The sequence below is a fragment of the Aythya marila genome (assembly GCF_965140915.1).
Source record: "Aythya marila genome assembly, chromosome: Z".
In the NCBI taxonomy this organism is placed as follows: Eukaryota; Metazoa; Chordata; class Aves; order Anseriformes; family Anatidae; genus Aythya; species Aythya marila.
Window position 1 is genome coordinate 48,838,533 of NC_139080.1, and position 19,094 is coordinate 48,857,626.

At 38.5% G+C, this 19,094-nt stretch overlaps 1 protein-coding gene across 4 annotated transcripts in view; it reads left to right on the forward strand.

Annotated features, from left to right (window-relative positions):
- The window catches only part of SYK (spleen associated tyrosine kinase), a 57,817-nt gene extending 46,019 nt beyond the window's left edge, over positions 1 to 11,798 (forward strand). For all 4 annotated transcript variants that reach the window (XM_082782699.1, XM_082782698.1, XM_082782697.1 and 1 more), the window contains 7 exons: positions 4,976 to 5,069; positions 5,730 to 5,907; positions 7,199 to 7,408; positions 7,836 to 8,025; positions 9,354 to 9,494; positions 9,846 to 9,958; positions 11,625 to 11,798. In XM_082782699.1, coding sequence (XP_082638825.1) covers positions 4,976 to 5,069; positions 5,730 to 5,907; positions 7,199 to 7,408; positions 7,836 to 8,025; positions 9,354 to 9,494; positions 9,846 to 9,958; positions 11,625 to 11,697 — 999 coding nt within the window. In that variant the 3' untranslated portion in view covers positions 11,698 to 11,798. The remainder of the gene's footprint in view (positions 1 to 4,975; positions 5,070 to 5,729; positions 5,908 to 7,198; positions 7,409 to 7,835; positions 8,026 to 9,353; positions 9,495 to 9,845; positions 9,959 to 11,624) is intronic.
- The last annotated feature ends 7,296 nt before the right edge of the window (positions 11,799 to 19,094 follow it).

The following is a 19,094-nucleotide window of genomic DNA, read 5'->3' on the forward strand; positions in this document are numbered from 1 at the left end:
TGCTTCGCAGTTGGTTTAGCAAAGCAAGATGTCTCTGTGGCCCTGTATATACGTTTGGTTTATTGCAAATCAGGATTACTAACGTGAAAAGAAATAATACTTTCTGTATTGATTGCTTGCATAAATACAATATTTACTATCAAATAACAGTCTTTACTACATAAATTAGACAGAGAAATGGGAGCCTTTTCATTCATATTGTAAAGCAAATAGTAAATGTATCTCATTCTCAGTGTAGCAACTGGATGCTGTCATACCTACATAGGGGTTATCCTAGCAAGGCCTTAACCATACACAGAAAGTGTTATTCGTTTTACTAGAGAGCTACCTTTGACTCAGATCAAACTCTCTACCTCCTACTTTCCTCTTATTGTGGATATAGCTCTATTACTACAAGGTTGCTACATCAGTAAAGTCAGTCCCTAATAAGGGAAATAATAACATATTTAGATTAGATTAACAATGTATATCTGAAAATTTCATCCAATTGAAATTAAACCCTAGCTAAAATAAAATAAAATAAAATAAAATAAAATAAAATAAAATAAAATAAAATAAAATAAAATAAAATAAAATAAAATAAAATAAAATAAAATAAAATAAAATAAAATCTGTTCATGTTAAAAAATGGGTAAGGTCATAGCAGCATTCTAGTAGGAAAGCATGATATGACATCTAGCCTCACAGTTTACAAGAGGTCGTACAACAAGGTAGCACATAAGATGTGCCATTTTTAACGGGTTCCTCTAGCAGAGTCTTCATATATTATTTTTTTAACTGTAAGAGCAAGTTCATAGTTATGTTGCCCATTCTCTGGTTCTGGTAAGAATATAAGGAGTAATCCTCTAGCTGTATACATGGGCTTATTTGTCTTAATACGTGGTCTGTATTAAGACAAAGCTCCCTTTGTCAGGAAGACCTGCAGAATTAAACTTGCTGCTTTTAAAGCAAGGAGAGGAAGGACTCTGGATTTGAACGACAATTAACTAAAAGGCAGTTTTTATTGTACTATTACCCAGGCCACCATATATGCAAAGATAGAGACCTCCTGCACCATTTCTAGACCGTGGCTCTTGACTGCAAAAGAAAAATTCCAACCTTTCTGTTAGAATATCCTGTTCAAAGGCAAGCAGGGTACTACGTGTCACAAATACATAATTGTCAGAACTAAGGAAGAGAATGCTGCTGTTTGAGGTTTTCTGAGTGCTACACAATATTCCCAAATTACTCGCATGAGCTGAAAAGGTGAAGCATCAAATTACAGTTTAAACAAATATTATATATACATATATATATTATTAAGCTATTTAATTGAACTGCAGCAATGGGGAATATCATTCCACACATACATATCTATTAGTTAACTAAGCTAGCCCTAATGATATGTAAGACATTATCACTCATCTTCACATGAGAATCTTTCTGAGAAAGAATCCACTCAAAACTTTGTTAGATTTGGCGTTACTGTGTCATCTACAGAGATTAATTCACAAGAATAGGAGTAAAGCACTCCTTTTTAATGCAGTTTCTAAACAAGGTGACCCAGTCCTTTCTGATTCTTTTGTTTTGTTCTTGAATTATAAAGGAAAGGAAATGTCTGTCTACCTCTCACATAAAGAGTCAGCTATGTCATAGTCAAAAGTATATTTTTACCAGGTTTTCTGGACTGGTGAAGAGCTTCTTGTGAGACATATGAATATAGTGTACATCAGTTTGTTTGTCCAGTGGAAAGTAGGTCAGTTCATACCCTGCGACCTATTTTCAGGGATATTTAACTACTTCTCTAGTGCCCAGGTAATACTAACCACATGAAAATATATGCCCTCTGAGGTTTTTAAAGTTTGAGGGGCTGTCTAGTACTGTCTGAGCCTACTGAACTTCTAAGTGTTTCTGCCCCGTAGTTCAGCAATAATCATATAAATCTTACTTATCAGATTTATACAAGGTATTGCAGCGGAATTACCATCATTATATTTCTGCCTGCAGCGTTTTGTTGCTATATCAAACGAGAATCACTTTTTCCAGCACAAAGTTCATGGCCATTTGAAAAACTGAGTTTATTACTTTAAAGGCCTTTTTTAAAGAGCTTGTATCTCATTTCTCCTAAGCGTCAGCTGCAGTGACAACAACTGGTGCACAAACGTTTTACTCATGTGAAGACTAGAAAGATTTGCTGATATTGTACTCTATGTGGGCTTAATTTATATTCCTCATCATGTAACAGCAATCACACAAACTCTAGCAAGAACTTGACCATTTGTGGAAAGAAAACAGGGCTACGATACTTCGTTTCATTAGCCTGGAGCTACAGATGTGCTTCACATAATTGTGACAACAGAAAGATTTCAGTGTTTTAAGTGAGAGGTATGATGTGGGACATTCCAAGGCTTGGGTTCAGATACTCACATCACACTTTAGGTTTATTGTCAAGGTACTCCTCAGAATGAACAGAGAACAATTGATAAGTCCTACTAAAGCTTTCAAAAAGCATGAGTCCCAGAACAATGTGGTGTCTTGGAGATGTCATTTACTGAATACTTTGCATTTCTGTCAGAAAGACTATTTTAAGGATAAAGTATGCAAAAGGTATATTTTGAGACTGTGATTGTATCATTACAAAGTATCTGAGAACTTTTCTTCCAGTATCTTGGAAGCTGCCACTGAAGATTCAACATCTGAGCTCCTTTCCAAATTTGTCAACATATTTTTCTCCTTTTTTGACTCTCTTGTTTTGGACTTCTTGGCCAAGAAGTATTAAATGGACGCTTCCATAAAACCCATGCAATGTAATAATTTGCAACAGCTTCCTTTGTACATATATCTATCTCACTACAGGTATTAATGTCAGCCTATATTGCTTTGTATCCATTCAGTGAGTTACCCATTACTAATTATCTTTTGGACTGTAAGATTATCTCCCTGTATGTACACTTAACTGCAGAAGCAAGAACACATCTAGAAAACCCCTCAGTGGAACTAGAGCCACTTCTCAGTGGTGATAGGGAATGGGTCATAGTAATTATCAGTAAGATTAAAAAACAAACAAACAAACAAAATAGGGGTCTTGGCATGTTCTGAAGCAATAGAGAATATATTAAATCCACAAACTAAAATCACTGTGTCCTCAGTAACTATAATTCCATCTGATTTGACTTTTCTTTGGAAAAAAAAATAGCATTGATAGACCATAAGTATTTCCTTATATATCTGGAGATTGTGTAGGGAAAAGCTATCCTAAGTGTGTTCACAGTAAAACTAGCAGCCCATTGCTTGAGGGGTTTAGGATTGAATTTAAGATTGAATTCCAATTTTAGTTCTTTTTTTTTTTTTGTTAGTGATTTATTTTTTTACCAAGGCATATGTCCTGTTTGTAAAATCAAGTGATTTAGGCCTTGGACGTGCAGGTCTTAACATGTAGATCTGGCAAGGTTTACCTGGTTAGGAAAACAAAATCAGGACTGAGGAGAAAGAATGGATCTTGTTCTATATCGTTCATCTCCTTATTCTTGAAGCTGGCTGGTCAGTTTTGTCCCTGGCCTATCTCAGAGCTGTGTCAGTACTCATGTGGATTACCCTGACAGCAAATGGCCTTTCAACACCATTCCGCAAGACTGAATGACTCAAGTCAGAGATCTCTTACCATCTCTGATGCCACCACACTCATCCTGCTAGGTGAGAATCTTGCTGAGCGTTTGTTTCCTACTTGTGGTTTGCTGTGAAGTTTGTGTAGAAACCTCTTCTGCTTCATCCACCTGGGCATATCACTTCATTATGATTTAATAATCTGTACATCCTGGGTCAAAAAGCTGCTTCCAAGTGATAAAATGCCAATTAACTCCTAGACATTTCCCTGTTTCTTCTTACTTGCAAACCACAACTGTTTCAGGCAGAAACTTACACCACTGAAATCTTCAGTTATTAAAAATAATGATATACTTGAATATTTGCAAAATAGATTTATCCAGTATTCTGCAAGTACAATGAATCTTTATTTCCTACTAGAACGGAGCAAACTCGTGTTGATCTCTGAATTTCTGGTTTTGAAACACTCTCTTAGGAAAGTGAAGTCATTCATCACTAGAGTAAAAATTTAACATTGAGAAAGAAACATTACTGATTTACAGAAATAATTTTTGTAATTCCCTGTTCTTAAAAGTAATGTCTCCCTGATCACAGACAGAATAAAGCAGGTTATAAATTTAACTAACCTATAGATTATTTTGTGAGATTCATCCTTCAACCAAGCAGCTCCAGAATGCACAGTGTTTCTTCCAGATTCATTTGTGTGCTCCATGAAATGCTTCTGACAAAAGCAACAAAGGCAGAGGAATAATATTTGAATCAGATTTTCAAATGTAGTAGAAATTTGGTAATTTTCTCCCTCCTTAGTCCAGAAAGAGCAGACAGGCTTGCCCAGAGTATCTGGTCCATGATGTTCAATCATTTGAGCCTATTAAAATAATTTCTTTTTTACCCTTGTTTCTTCCAAGTTGAGACACTCTACAACATCCACAAGAAAAACAGGGTAGGGTTTTTGTTTGTTTGTTTTCATTAGTACTAGGAACTTCTCTATGGCCAAGGTATAGTGAGAAAGAACTTGGAGGGGGAGGAAGGACAAATTATAGGGAAATTCTTAGGATTTGCAATGTTACATAGCAGATTTGAAGACAGCATGAAAATTTAGTATCTGCAGGGTAAGATTTGTGCATGACCCATTCCAGTTAATTCTCTCAGATCAAATGTTCTGAAATATTTGCAGTAACTTTTTATGCTTTAGCAGTGTATGTGTAATTTGGCCTGCATATATACTCTAGCAATAGCCTCCAGAATGAATAAGCTTTGTTTGATCCTTTTCTTACTCTCTGATTCTTACCTATGTGTCTCTTGCAATCATTATGCCATAATCCTCTGGAAAAAAATGATTTTAACTTACATATATATTGCTAAACTTAATAATTCTATCTGTGTGCTACAGCTTCAGCCACCTATTGGCTCCCCATCTGATGACCAAGCAGCTTTTAATCCTTATGTGCTACAAAGGACAAGAGGTCTTATGGGAGCAGAGAAAGGTAAGCAGAGTAATTTATGCTATGAATAACATCTGTTTCCTTATGTGAGAGGTCTTCCCTCTACCCACATTTCTTTTTTCTTACTTATATTTCACACCATGTTATGTATTGTTTTACTGCTATCATAGCTCAAGTCTGGTAGCTGAGACTGCCAGATGTCAGCGTCTGTAATAGAAGTGATTTAACAGTAATCCCTTTTTTGCATGTTGAAGTGGAGGATTATTATCTCTTTGACTCTAAAAGCTGCATCCTTACACTTCATAGAAAGCATCGTGCCCCACTGAATCCACAGTGCCAAGCTGTTGCCAAGGCTTTCTGTGAAATGTAATTAAATATTGCATTCTGAGTGAAGAATTGTCTGAGCACTAATGGAAAGCACTAAGATGAAAGGCACATCTTTAACCCTTCTCCTGTCGAGGATCCTTCTGGCAGTAACATTATGCAGTTATTCAACAGCTAGCACATGTCACCAGGTAGAGGTCACTCTAATTTGGGATGTTCTAAAGTGCCTGTGGCTGGACTGCATGTGGTTTTGTTATAATGCATAAATCAAGCCCAAAGATGCAGCTGATAATCCTGAACATGAATGTGGTTAATATAAAACTGTGGCAGCAAAACAGTCTCATGTAATCTCTGATATGTTTATTCACTGAACTGCAGGTGATCAGAGAGAGGCTTTACCCATGGACACTGAGGTCTATGAAAGTCCATACGCTGATCCAGATGAAATGAAACCAAAAAATGTCACTCTTGACAGGAAATTGTTAACCCTGGAGGAAGGAGAACTTGGCTCTGGCAATTTTGGTACTGTAAAGAAAGGGTTCTATAAGATGAAAAAGTAAGTATTTGTTTCTATTTTCATAAAGTTTAATACATAAAAGCTTTATCGCCTATCTGAGCAGAAGTAATCTTACCTTGTCATTTGGGTTGACAGATTGTACCCAAGTAATTTGGCCTAAAATTCACCAGTTTCTGTCTTTGTACATGGAAGCATGTGCACTCATTTTCTTCAGCTTGCAAACATCTCTTGGCTGCAACGTAGTCACCCCCTAGCTCTTATTTTTGTCTGTGAAGTGGGGAAATGACCATTATTACTATTTACTCTCCTGTCCAGGATAAAATACAGTGAGAAGTCCCATGCCTTTTCACCGCACAATGTGGGCAGTCATTCCCCTTATTCTTTTCTTTCACAACTGCAGTCTTTCTGAGAGAAATTGTGTAGACTGTCATGCACAGTTTACCTGGAGCAAATGGATTTTCACCTAAACTAATCATTCTAAATACCTGTTTCATGAAGCTGCAGTATTGATTTTCAAGTAGACAGAAAATGTTGTGGCCTCCCTTATCATGCAATTTCAGTAGGAACAGACCCTGTTTAAACTGGCAGAAGTGGGAGCACCTGACAGTGCATTTTCGTAATAAAATGTTATCAGTATGTTGTTTAAGTGCATGGACTGATTATGTATATACTTTCACCATTCAGAACCGGAGGCATTTCTTTTACTGAGATTTTCAGAGCCAAGGAGGATTTTTCATTTTCCAGTGCAGTCTGAGGGGATTTGAAGGGCTCTGGTGCCAGCTTGTGTATTTGCTAATCCTGTTTCACAGCATTTGTTCACATTTGAGCTCTGCCATCTCATCAGTGACTTTTTCACTTGTATGAGCTGTAGGCTGCAGGAGCAGGCTTAGTTTCTCTGTAGGTCAGAGCACTGCCTTGGGGCTTTGCAATGCTGCATGTTCTAGTCTCACCCCCAAAACACCTCAGTGCTGAGAAAGGCCCTTGTAGTTTTTCTTCTGGGAACTCTTTAGTAAATCTTTCCACTATTTCCTGGTCTCTTTATTAGTTGAGGCTAGCCAGAATGGACAAGATAATATTGTAAGGTACATTTATTTCAAAGCTTGTTTAGACCTTTTGTAACTACTTTAAATTTTCTTTCTATTCTCTTTCTTTTGCTTAGCTGTCCTCTGAGCATTTGATAGAGAGTTATTCCCATTACAATCAGTTTCTTTTCTGTCTTAGTGTTCAATTCTGTCTTTTGTCACATTTTGTACTATGTACAGAGAAGCATCAGTTGAAGATTATGTACATTTTTCATCAACTAATCCCAGAGTTGGATTCTTCTTTGTAGGGGTGCCAAGCCAGTGGCTGTAAAAATTCTTAAGAATGAGAGTAATGATCCAGCCATAAAGGATGAATTACTGAGAGAAGCAAATGTAATGCAGCAACTGGATAACCCATATATTGTCCGAATGATAGGCATATGTGAAGCTGAGGCCTGGATGTTAGTAATGGAAATGGCTGAACTTGGGCCACTGAACAAATTTTTGCAAAAAAATAGGTATGTAAACTTTGATTCCTTTTCATAGCATTTATCCAAAAGGGGAAAAACAGACAGCTCTTTTTTTCTGTCTTTAAATTCAGGGACATTTTACATTGAAAACACGTTTATCTAATAATTAGTTACTGTAGTTACTCTTCACCTAGACATAATTATCTTGCAGATGTCTCCAAACTGTCAAACCTTTCTGGTAAAATAGTGCATTCTGCATAAATTAAAGAATTTTCAGACATTCTTCAATTGCTCATTTGTTGATATGTTCACATATTGTCTTGTTCAGGACATTCTTATGCTACCTGTTAAAGCTTAGCTAAACACAAATGGATCACATTCCTAGTATGATGTGAGGCAGTTCATAGGGAGAATTTGCAATTGAACTTGAAAAATCATGAAAATGAACTCTTAAAGATTCAATTATGATTTCCAGACATGTCACGGAAAAGAATATAACAGAGCTGGTACATCAGGTCTCCATGGGGATGAAATACCTGGAGGAGAATAACTTTGTGCATAGGGATCTGGCTGCAAGGAACGTGCTATTAGTCACCCAACATTATGCCAAAATCAGTGACTTTGGACTTTCTAAGGCTCTTAGCGCTGATGAAAATTACTACAAGGTAAGGTTTACACAAGACACCAAAGCTGTGTATTAACATATCTTAATGAGATTGTTTTCAGATTAAGTACTGTTGTTTTTAAGAGTTGAAAATAAGAAATGCTATGTGTCATCTATTGTTTCATAGTCTGCTAGTGGGTCATGGATTTTTTAAATTAGCGATTGTTAAGAAATAGGGAGGGAAAAGATAATCCCTTACTTAGTTGCTTCTTTTATTTACTATCGGTAAATTTGTCATTAGAGGGTAGAAATTTTCCATAGAAATTAGACATTTTCTGCCATAAAAGGGGGAAAAAGTATTTGTTGCAGGTAAGAATTTAGTACATGGTTTTCACCATGTCCAAGGAAAATATAGGCTAGCACACTGTGTGACTAACACAATTGTATTGGGGGATTTTGTTGGAGGAGTACAGTTGGTAAGCAATCATTGATCTAGGAAAAGTTCGTTCAGATTAGTTTTAACTTATATGGATCTTTGTACAGCTAAAGAGACTTAAATAACTACCACGTTTAATGAGGTAAAAACATCATTGGGAGACAAATGTTCTAATCCTGTCTATATCTTCTTTGCTGATATGTTGCTATTAAAGTTAAAATTATTTATTCTTTCTGCCTATTTCCTTTCATCAGTTGTTTAAAAACAGTAAGTCAGACTATGAAACACTGCAGAGAAGGAGCAAGCACATGTTGCCTTCTTATGACCTTCCTATGGGAACAGTAACTGCTGCCAGAAAAGGCAGTAGCACCTTAAATCATTGCCACTAGCCTAGCTTGTCAGAGGTTTGAGATCTGGTATCAAAGGCCTATTCCTTTTACAACTTCACAAAATACAGCATGATTATATTACCAGATCTAGCATTGTGCTGGTATGGTTTGACACCTGCATTGTTGTGACACAGTGTTATGGCATAATTTAAGCAAATTGCAGCTTGCAGCTGCTTTGAAATGAAATACCGACTTAAACTAAAAAGAAGACTCAGTGTAGCTAAGTAGATATCTCTTACCTCCTGCAAAAAATAGACTTGAAAAATCTTTGAAAGAGCTTAAAATTGAATGCCATGGAAAACATAACTCCAGGTCCTTCAGCTGGGCTTAGCTTTACCATAGCGTTCATTTCAGTGTGTTATTTGAGTCTGGAAAATTAAGAACAATTTTGTAACAGTTTTGAAGAAGCTTCTGCATATTTTTTCTAATGCCATTACATTAGAAATACTTGGTACAAATGTACGCAAATCTAAGTTAAATTGGCTTATAGGAATTACAGTGTTGTTTACTACATACTACTGTCTCTAGACTGCTTTTTTTCTTTTCTGTTATTCCTTATTTTAGGCACAAAGTCATGGAAAATGGCCAGTCAAGTGGTATGCTCCAGAATGTATGAATTTCTACAAGTTTTCTAGCAAAAGTGATGTCTGGAGCTTTGGGGTTTTAATGTGGGAAGCTTTCTCTTATGGGCAAAAACCATATAAGGTGAGTAGTTCTATCTGGCAGTTCTTTTACTGTAAAAATTCAGAGCAAATTTTAACCAACACCTTTATTATTCTACCTGAAAGAGTAGTTACAGGTTGAAGAAGGCCTTAGCACCCCATCTTCAGGTTGGAAATTAGGGGAAATGTATTCTCAGAAAGAGCAGTCAGGCATTGCAATGGGTTGTCCAGGGAGATGGTGGAGTCACCATCCCTGGGGGTGTTTAAGGAAAGGTTGGACATGGTGCTTAGGGACATGGTTTAGTGGTGACATTGGTAGTATTGGTAGTATTGGTTGGACCAGATAATCCAGGAGGTCTTTTCCAACCTTAACAATTCTATAATTCTATTCCAGGGAATGAAAGGTGGTGAAGTCGCACAGATGATTGAAAGAGGAGAACGAATGGAACGTCCAGAAGCTTGTCCAACAGAAGTCTATAACTTAATGAAATTGTGTTGGACGTACAAGTGAGTATGATGTGATGCTCTCTCCTTTAATAGCAGTATAATTTAATCTGCTTAGTTGACATCCAGAAAGTATAAAATAAGAGTATTTCAAAGCATATCATGTCAGATGGTATTTAGCTTGCAAACAACATGCAAAGGAAGGAGTCAGTTACACTTTCAAACAAAAATGATGTGAGTTATCAAATGTACAAGAATCTGATTTTGCACAGGTGATCTATTTATTGCTGGAATGATTATAAAATAAATAATAATAATAATCAGAAATAATTATTTCACCAGAACGTCAGCCTGGTGTATTTTCAAAAGAAAATTTGAAATTAAGGAAACATCTTTGTTTCATTCAGGCTTGTATTTTGTTTCATTCTGGCTTGTATTTTGTTTCAATTTGATTTCCAAAACTACTAAAATTTCAATCATGTTATCAAATTATTCCTCTATTCCTCAGTTTTTAATTGTTTTGACTTTTTCTTGTCTCATTTCTAAACATCCTCAATTTAGATACCACATTGACTTCCTGCTAGTGAAAGGCAAAACATCTTTACAAGTTGTACCTAATGTTTAGGAAACGTTTTTTTCTGATCAGCAACATTTCAAAAGTCAGAATTATGAAATATAGATAAGAGGGAAAAAAACAACAAGGAAGGAAGGAAGGAAGGAAGGAAGGAAGGAAGGAAGGAAGGAAGGAAGGAAGGAAGGAGAAAGCCCATCTAATACTTTTTTTTTTTTTAATCAGTATATTGCAAAATTTCATTTCAAATGTTTTACAATTTTCATTTTAAACTATTTTGTTGAAAGTACCTTTAGCTGTAGGAAGAGTTCCAAAAAGCATCCAAAGTCCATTGTTACTTACTTTTCCAATTCACCATCTGGAGAATATGTGGAGAATATTTTCAGCAAAGGTCTCTGGGTTCCATTTCAGGAGGTGTGGAACTTCACCTTTAGGTACCTTGTTCTTTGGTAGTTTTATTACACCTGGTACTCTAGAAAGAACATGGAGCCATAAAAAAATTTCTGCTTTTTTGTTTGTCTCAAACAATGCTGCAGCAGTTTTAGAGTAAATCTGTATCATTTTCATTGTGATTAGTAAGCATATTTTCAAGGGTATTGGGTTTTATTTGTTTGTACTCAAATAGCTTTAACACTGGAAAGGAAAAGAAAAGAAAATCAATAATAAGAATGCTCAGGTCATGCAGTGTAACTATCTCAATATGTAAAGTATAATTCTCATGTCTTGTTATTTTTATTATATTCTCCCAAATCAACAGAGGTGCAGATAAAGACAGTATAGCCATGTATTTTATACCTAGGCTTTTCTCAATGGTGCTAAGCTGCTCTGTATGACTGTAATACCCGTTATGAAGCAGATAATACCCTGTAAATTTTCTTTTCTTCTTACTATTGAAGTAAACAAAGTACAAAATTAAATGGAGCTGATTTACTATATATTTCTTGTAATACCTTCATCAACAGAAAGTAGCAGGCATGACAATTCACTATGTATTGCCATTTGCCATTTGGTTATCGTTTGGTAGCAACATTTTGGTAGCCTTAAAATACTGTGAGCAGCTTATAGGATCTGTCACTGAGAAGTCCAAGGTGTTGCACGGCCAATGTACCTTTTCAGCTATCTCCTTCCTTTGCAGTGATATTTGTCATCTTTCCACAGTGTTGATGACCGACCAGGATTCGTTGCGGTTGAGCTGAGATTACGTAACTACTATTACGACATTTCCCACTAACAACATGAAGAACAGCAGCTGCCTTGTCTTCAGCAAACGTCTTCTAAGAAGCAGTTCAGTTTCCGAAACCAAGTGACTTGGATTTTTGTACTTCCACTTTTACCATATAAAGCTCAGAGCTAAGCCCTGTGTGTAGGTTTGCCTTTTCTTTCTTGCTTGCAGAATAGCAAGCTCCTAAATAAAGTTGAAAACATTGGGAACACAAAGTGAGCAGCACAAATGTAAGTGCAGATGCTTAGACTTTTGCTACCTTCCATTTCATTTTATTTACAGCTTTATATGCTTTACATTTTTGTCATGTATAAGTATTTAAAGTCTTTCATCCTTCTTCCTTTATTGTATTTGAGTTCAGATGGGGATTTAAATTCTTGTAAATAATTTTCTTAGCTCTTAAATGGACAAGTATTGTTACACCTTTCCCCCTACCTGAGGAAGAATAGCATAAACACTTCTCACAGTGAAGGAAATCTGCTGTGAAAGTGTCAGTCATTTTGACTGACAGTGTGTTTGATTTTACCGCCAAGCTGCTTTATAACCAAAGTCTGTTCTCAGTAGTAAGGTAAGCAGCAAGAAACCAGGAGATGAGAATTTCTAACATGTGGAAAGAGGAATCGTCAGCTCTTAACTTTTAAGTGTTCACAACTCCTCTCTTTTCGCACCTCATGTGGAAGCCCAGCTGTCCATCAGGGTGTTATTTTTTTCCTGGTGGAACCTGGGAACTCAGGGACTTGCTCTCACCTTGGAACAAAGTGTATCAGCACCTTAGACAATGACTCTGGGTTTTAGCCTGAAGTCAGTAAGTGTTGTGGTTCCTGAAAAGGCAGCTGTGCACTGAACGGTGAAGGAGCAGCAACTTTTTCCTTTGTGTGGTCTGAGCCTTCTCTAGAGATTCCATGTTCCTCTTTGGATATACCAAAGCTTCTTATGTTTTGTTGAGTGGCAACCATTTCTTTTTTTCAAGCCTTTCTTGAAAAGCATTTGTGAGAATTTATCACAGCTTATAACCTCTGAAACTAAGTTTTAGTCCCAGATCAAATATTTTAAAATAGGCTTAAAGATAACCATTTTTCTTTCATCCTCTCCTAAATGTTACTATTTATCCTGTTACTAATGCTAGTGAGCATCTCAGGAAAAGGTATTTGTTTTACCTTTTATTTTTTGTAATGGCCCAAGCAGGGTTTCCAGTACTGTGTAAGTATAGCAATGATAATTACAAATTATGTAACCAATCTCTATTCCCATTTTTTACCTTTATGTGTTTTTTGTCCAATCTCATTTTAAATATCCTAGAAATCAAAATTTCTGCTTGTGTGTTCCCCACAAGCAGGCACATTACAGGCACTTACATGTATCTCAGGATTCTGCTAGATATAGAGATTTTAGAAGACTATGAAAAATAAGATTTAGAGTTAGGTATACTTGTTGCATACAGCTGTTTAGAGCATATGTTTTTAGTTGTTTGAACAGGGTATTCTTAGAGATGCAGTGATATTTTTTCTCTAGGAAAGAAATTGTGTGGGCAATTACAATGAGAAAGCATGAAATAATTTGCATAAAATATGACTATAAAAATGTGGGATTTACTGTAAAACTGTTTGTTTCTTTATACTCATTTTATGGTCTATTTAAAAAAAAAAAAAAGTCTAGTTTTTTTTGGTAGTTTTGTTTTGCAGAATCCAGTGCCAGACACTTCAGAAAGCACATGCTACTGAAAGATACTTAGTACAATAGGCCATGTTTCAAATGTGAGTCAAACATTACTTATATCCAAGATAATTTTTTTATTATTACTTTTAGAAAACAGTTTTTCTACATGAACAGCTTGAGTAGATGTTGACCATAGTTATATATAGTTGTTTATTAGCATTATCCCTATTGCAGAGAAACTGTCAGCTTTACATGTGCAATTGGTACATTCATGGGGATATCAGTCATAAATCAATTGCACAAATAAAACCAATTGCACAGCCAGTGAGTGACAGCACTCTATTTCCCTGAAATATATACGTATATATGTTTTTTAAAATTTTACCTAGTATTAGAAAACTGGAGGAATAGTTCTTCCCCTCTCTTCTAAGTGAATGTCTCTTTTGGTGTTGCTTGATTGTTTTTAGTTTCACTGTTCTGTAATAAAAGTTTACAATAAGGATATGAAGTATTTTGAAATAACTGGATTAGATTTTTAAACTGAGATTAAAAACATTGTTTTAGAAAATCTGCTGTTTTAACAAGAATCCTTCAGATTTAAAATGCTTTCTGAAAAATGCTGATGATGTGCAGAGCTTGTGTATTTACTGAATTACTGTGGTTGTTGTAGAAAACTGAGATGCCCTTATTGACACTGAATGGTACCTGACAGAACAGATAAACCCACTAAGGCCGGAGGCTGCTTTTGGGACTATTCAGGACTAGCAGGAAAATCCCTCAAAATATGTATGTTGTTATTACACCTAAGCCTTCCCAAGATACTGTCTTTCAGTGACACTTTGTGGCATCTGGGAAGTTAGAGGTGCTGGGAGCCAGTGCCTCACATAAGCTATCCAAGAATTTCTGCATTACAGGTATCAGCTGTGCGGGGTTTTAAGTCGCATTAGTCCGCATGGAGCCTCCCTTAAACGTGAAGGCCACTCTTTTGGATATTCTGCAATAACAGAGAGATCTTAACTCTTTCATTTAGCTTTTGCTGCAAGGACAAGTCTCCAGGAAAACAAAAGGTGGATGTGACTGAATTTGAGACTGAATAATATCAAAGGCAGACAACTCCTCAAGCAGGTACTTCCAGCTTCCCATTTGTAGGAATGTGCTATAAACAGCCACTGGTATGAAGAGGCCTTTGTCTTTTTTTGTGTGTGTGGATTTGATTATTATTAATATTGTATTAATTTTAGATTGATTCATAACAGAAATATCATTCAGCAATATAGCCACACAAGTAATTGTCACAGCAGAGCTTAAGGGGTAGTAAACCTCAGCATGGAGGCAGGGGAGCTGGTGTGAGTGACGTGCAGAGGAAGAAGCAGGTGAGAACATGTAAAACCAGCTTTTCTTAGAAGGAAAATACACCGTGTTTACAGCTTTGTAATTTAGGGCTCAAAACTACAAATGCATGTTTATTTTTGAGAATGCGAGGAGTTCATCCACCTTTTTCCATACAGACCAACCCAAACTGCATAAAAAAACCTGCACCAATCTCCACCTAATTCAAACGCTATGAAAACCGGGAAATTTAAGCAGAGGATGAAAAATATCCAAAAATTTTATTTCTGGAATGATTGCAGTCAGAACTGCAGGTTCAATAAAGTGAGCATCTGAGAACGGCCTGGAGGCCTGATTTTGTAGTTAAGCAGCTCAATGACATGGCCCTGCCAGAAGGTGGCAATACTTGAACGCTTTTAGACTGATGCACTTGTCTGAGCGTTTCTGGCGGTCTCCATCCCGTCCTGGTTCTTGCTGAGTCTGTGCAGCAGAGGAACTCGCTAATCTGTTCACTGCTTGCTGTGAAATGTACTCACTTGCTGTGAGTGTACTGCACATGAGTACAGTTCGTGAACTATTTATATCATAAATGGTTAGTTGAGGGTGATTAGCAAAGTCTTCTGAAACTCCGTGTGACCCTTTGTCTCTGATACCAAAAGTGGGAAATTCCAGGTAGCACGATACAGAATATATCCCACATCTGCACAGAACAGAGTGAGGGTGGCATCTGGCTGAGAGACAAGGAATGAAACGCACCCAGCGTGGGTGGGTGCACCTAAACCTGCACAAGGATATTGCACTTTTGAGAGAGAGAGAGAAGAAAAAGGCTATGCTGAATACAGGGCACATAGTCATCAATTATAACTACTAGCTTTAAGTTCAGTGAGTACAAACAGCCTTTAAGTAATGCAGAAGAATATATACATATATAGATATACACTATATATATATTTATATATATATATTATATAGTATATATATTATATATAGTATCTATTTATATATATATATATTATATATATATGTATATATATGGAAGACGTACGAGGAACGGCTGAGGTCAGGAAGACGTACGAGGAACGGCTGAGGTCACTGGGCCTGTTCAGCCTGGAGAAGAGGAGGCTGAGGGGAGACCTCATCACAGTCTACAACTTCCTCGTAAGGGGTTGTCAAGAGGCAGGAGACCTTTTCTCCATTAACACTAGTGACAGGACCCGCGGGAACGGGGTTAAGCTGAGGCAGGGGAAATTTAGGCTGGACGTCAGGAGGGGGTTCTTCACAGAGAGGGTGGTTGCACACTGGAACAGGCTCCCCAGGGAAGTGGTCACTGCACCGAGCCTGTCTGAATTTAAGAAGAGATTGGACTGTGAACTTAGGCACATGGTCTGAACTTTTGGGTAGACCCGTGCGGTGTCGAGAGTTGGACTTGATGATCCTTAAGGGTCCCTTCCAACTCAGGATATTCTATGATTCTATGATTCTATGATATATACATGTATATATATACACATATATTATTTTTTAAAGTACCATATGGTTCCTTACAATCACAGTGACGAAAAACAACAACAGAGGTAAAATGATCCCAGACCTGGAGGGAAAAGAGCCACTTCATACTTGTATTACCCATTTCCCAGAGCTGTCCCAGCACTGCCTGGCATGGTGTGATGCAAGGCTATAGCACAACCGTGTTTGGTCCCCAGCTCTCTCTGCTGGGGCAGCCTGTGGGCCCAGTGGTGTCAGGGGGTGTTTGTGCTTGCTGATGGGTAAAGCTCAACAGACAAGTGCCTCCTGCTGCAGCTGCAGGCAGCTGTGGGCTGAGACTCAAACACCCTTACAGGGGCACCCAGACAACCTGTGAAGCTGTTCCAGGGGTTTCAGCTGGCTTTGGAGCTGGAAAAGGAGGGGAGGAATAAAGGCGGGGCATGAGCAATGATCAAAAAGGAAGAGTGTGTAGGGAAAGAAAAATTCTCCCAGTAGATTAGATAATACTGCTGGAAAAAAAAAGACACAAGCCTATGGCATGTACATCTTCCTTTGGGTTTTTAATTCACCATGAACTCCAGTGAAACAACAGAGTGACATACTGCAAACCCAACTGAAAGCGAGAGTTGTCCAACTCTAGAGCTCTGAGAAGCCAAACTGGTACTGTGCAATGACCTCCAGATGTTTTTTCCCTTCCCTTCCCTTCCCTTCCCTTCCCTTCCCTTCCCTTCCCTTCCCTTCCCTTCCCTTCCCTTCCCTTCCCTTCCCTTCCCTTCCCTTCCCTTCCCTTCCCTTCCCTTCCCTTCCCTTCCCTTCCCTTCCCTTCCCTTCCCTTCCCTTCCCTTCCCTTCCCTTCCCTTCCCTTCCCTTCCCTTCCCTTCCCTTCCCTTCCCTTCCCTTCCCTTCCCTTCCCTTCCCTTCCCTTCCCTTCCCTTCCCTTCCCTTCCCTTCCCTTCCCTTCCCTTCCCTTCCCTTCCCTTCCCTTCCCTTCCCTTCCCTTCCCTTCCCTCCCCTCCCCTTCCCTTCCCTTCCCTTCCCTTCCCTCCCCTCCCCTCCCCTCCCCTCCCCTCCCCTCCCCTCCCCTCCCCTCCCCTCCCCTCCCCTCCCCTCCCCTCCCCTCCCCTCCCCTCCCCTCCCCTTCCCTTCCCTCCCCTCCCCTCCCCTCCCCTCCCCTGCCTTCCCCTGCCCTCCCCTCCCCCTCCCCCTCCCCCTCACCCTCCCCTTCACCCTTCCCCTTCCCCTCCCCCTTCCCCTCCCCCTTCCCTTTCCCCTTCCCTTTCCCCTTTCATGTTAATTGAGGCACATACACACTGGCTTTCTTGGCATATAATTAACTCTTCACCAAATCTGACCACTGCTTCCCTAGGCTGGAGATGCGCAGAACCAAAAAAGCAGAGGAAATGAGGGAGACAGGGAAAGCATTACATTGTTTTCAATTAAAATTCATAACTCTGAATTTAAATATTACCTTGATGATCAGATCAGTATAAAGATACATAGATCATTAACTCTCCATCTTAACTCTTCATCCACCAGCCAGTGGCTGCACTAACACAAGCTACCTGTTCTTTCTTATTCCTGCTTTGTAAAGTAAAACCGTGCTGGTTTCAGCAACAGCAAGTCTGTTACTGCGTATCCATGTGGCAAAAGGGATAGCAGAGGTCTTCAGTAGTTTGAAGACGTTGCTTTAAAACCATTACATGCATGCATGTATCTGTAGTTTCTTATCTGTTTCCTACCAGTGTTAGATAACTCCCTGTCCTACTGCCTCTGCTCTTGCAGCACAGTCACAAAGACATATCTTCAGATCTTGTTCTAATTTGTGTGCAGATTTCATCAATGTTATCAAGCAATTTCTACCTGACTGGTGTAACATGTAACATGCTCCAGTACCCTGGAGCAATGACCAGCTAGCAAAGAACTACTAAAGTTGGTCTTGAGTCAAATTTCTAGAAGATAGCCAGAAAACTGCACGGAATGGAAGGACTGGAGTCTGGGGGATGAGGAGTATGTCCGGAGACACACCACAGATACAAACCTGCTGAGCTTTCCAAAGAACACGATTTAGTGGTTTTTTGTTTGTTTGTTTTTGCCTTTGTGTTAAAGTGGTTGTAAATTGACAGCATGTCTTGGTCCAATGTTTCTTTCCCCCACAGATAATTTGGAGCCAATCCTTCTCCATTTTTTCCACAGTAATGACACATCTTAGCCATAGCTGGGTATAATCTCCTAGATTAGCAGCATTGTTCTATTTCAGCAAGTTTTCCAGCGTTCCCAGTATTACCCCCAAATCCAGCACTTTGCATGTGTAGAGAGCTACGTTGCTCTTCTGGCAGCTTCCACCGGCCTTGTTGTTCTCATTACTGCTTAAACACATGCACTCCATTCAACAGGAGTGCCAGCAGGCACCCTCGCCTTTCCCCTAATGTTCACAGGGGTTGTGATGCGCACCTGCTGCCACCATGGGGAAGGCTCCTAACCTCTTTCTCCCGGCATGGTTGGTTTGCTAGACAATATGGCCTCTGTAAGAGAGTAAACACAAAATGGTACAGAAATTTAGTATTAGATGGCGGTGGTGTAAGAGGAATCCTCCACCCCACCTTGCACTGGGCAATCTTCTCAATTTTTGCAGGCTCCCAATGTACTAAAGCATAAACTGCTTTTTGTCCATGTGTTTGTTTGTTTCTTTTGTGTTGGTTTTGGTTTTGTGTTTTGTGTTTTGTTCTGTCCTGCTTGCAGATGTGCTTTTGATGCTGCCATTGATACATGCATGTCTTTATTTTAAAATCTTAGATCCACTATTATTACTGCCTCCCCAGGGGCATGTAGTAATCAGGTACTATTTTTGAACTCCTCTGTCGAGCACAACTTCCTTTTCATCTGTCCACTCTGCAGCTGCTGTAGGGAGGGAGCATGGCATTCCTCATCTTTTTGTG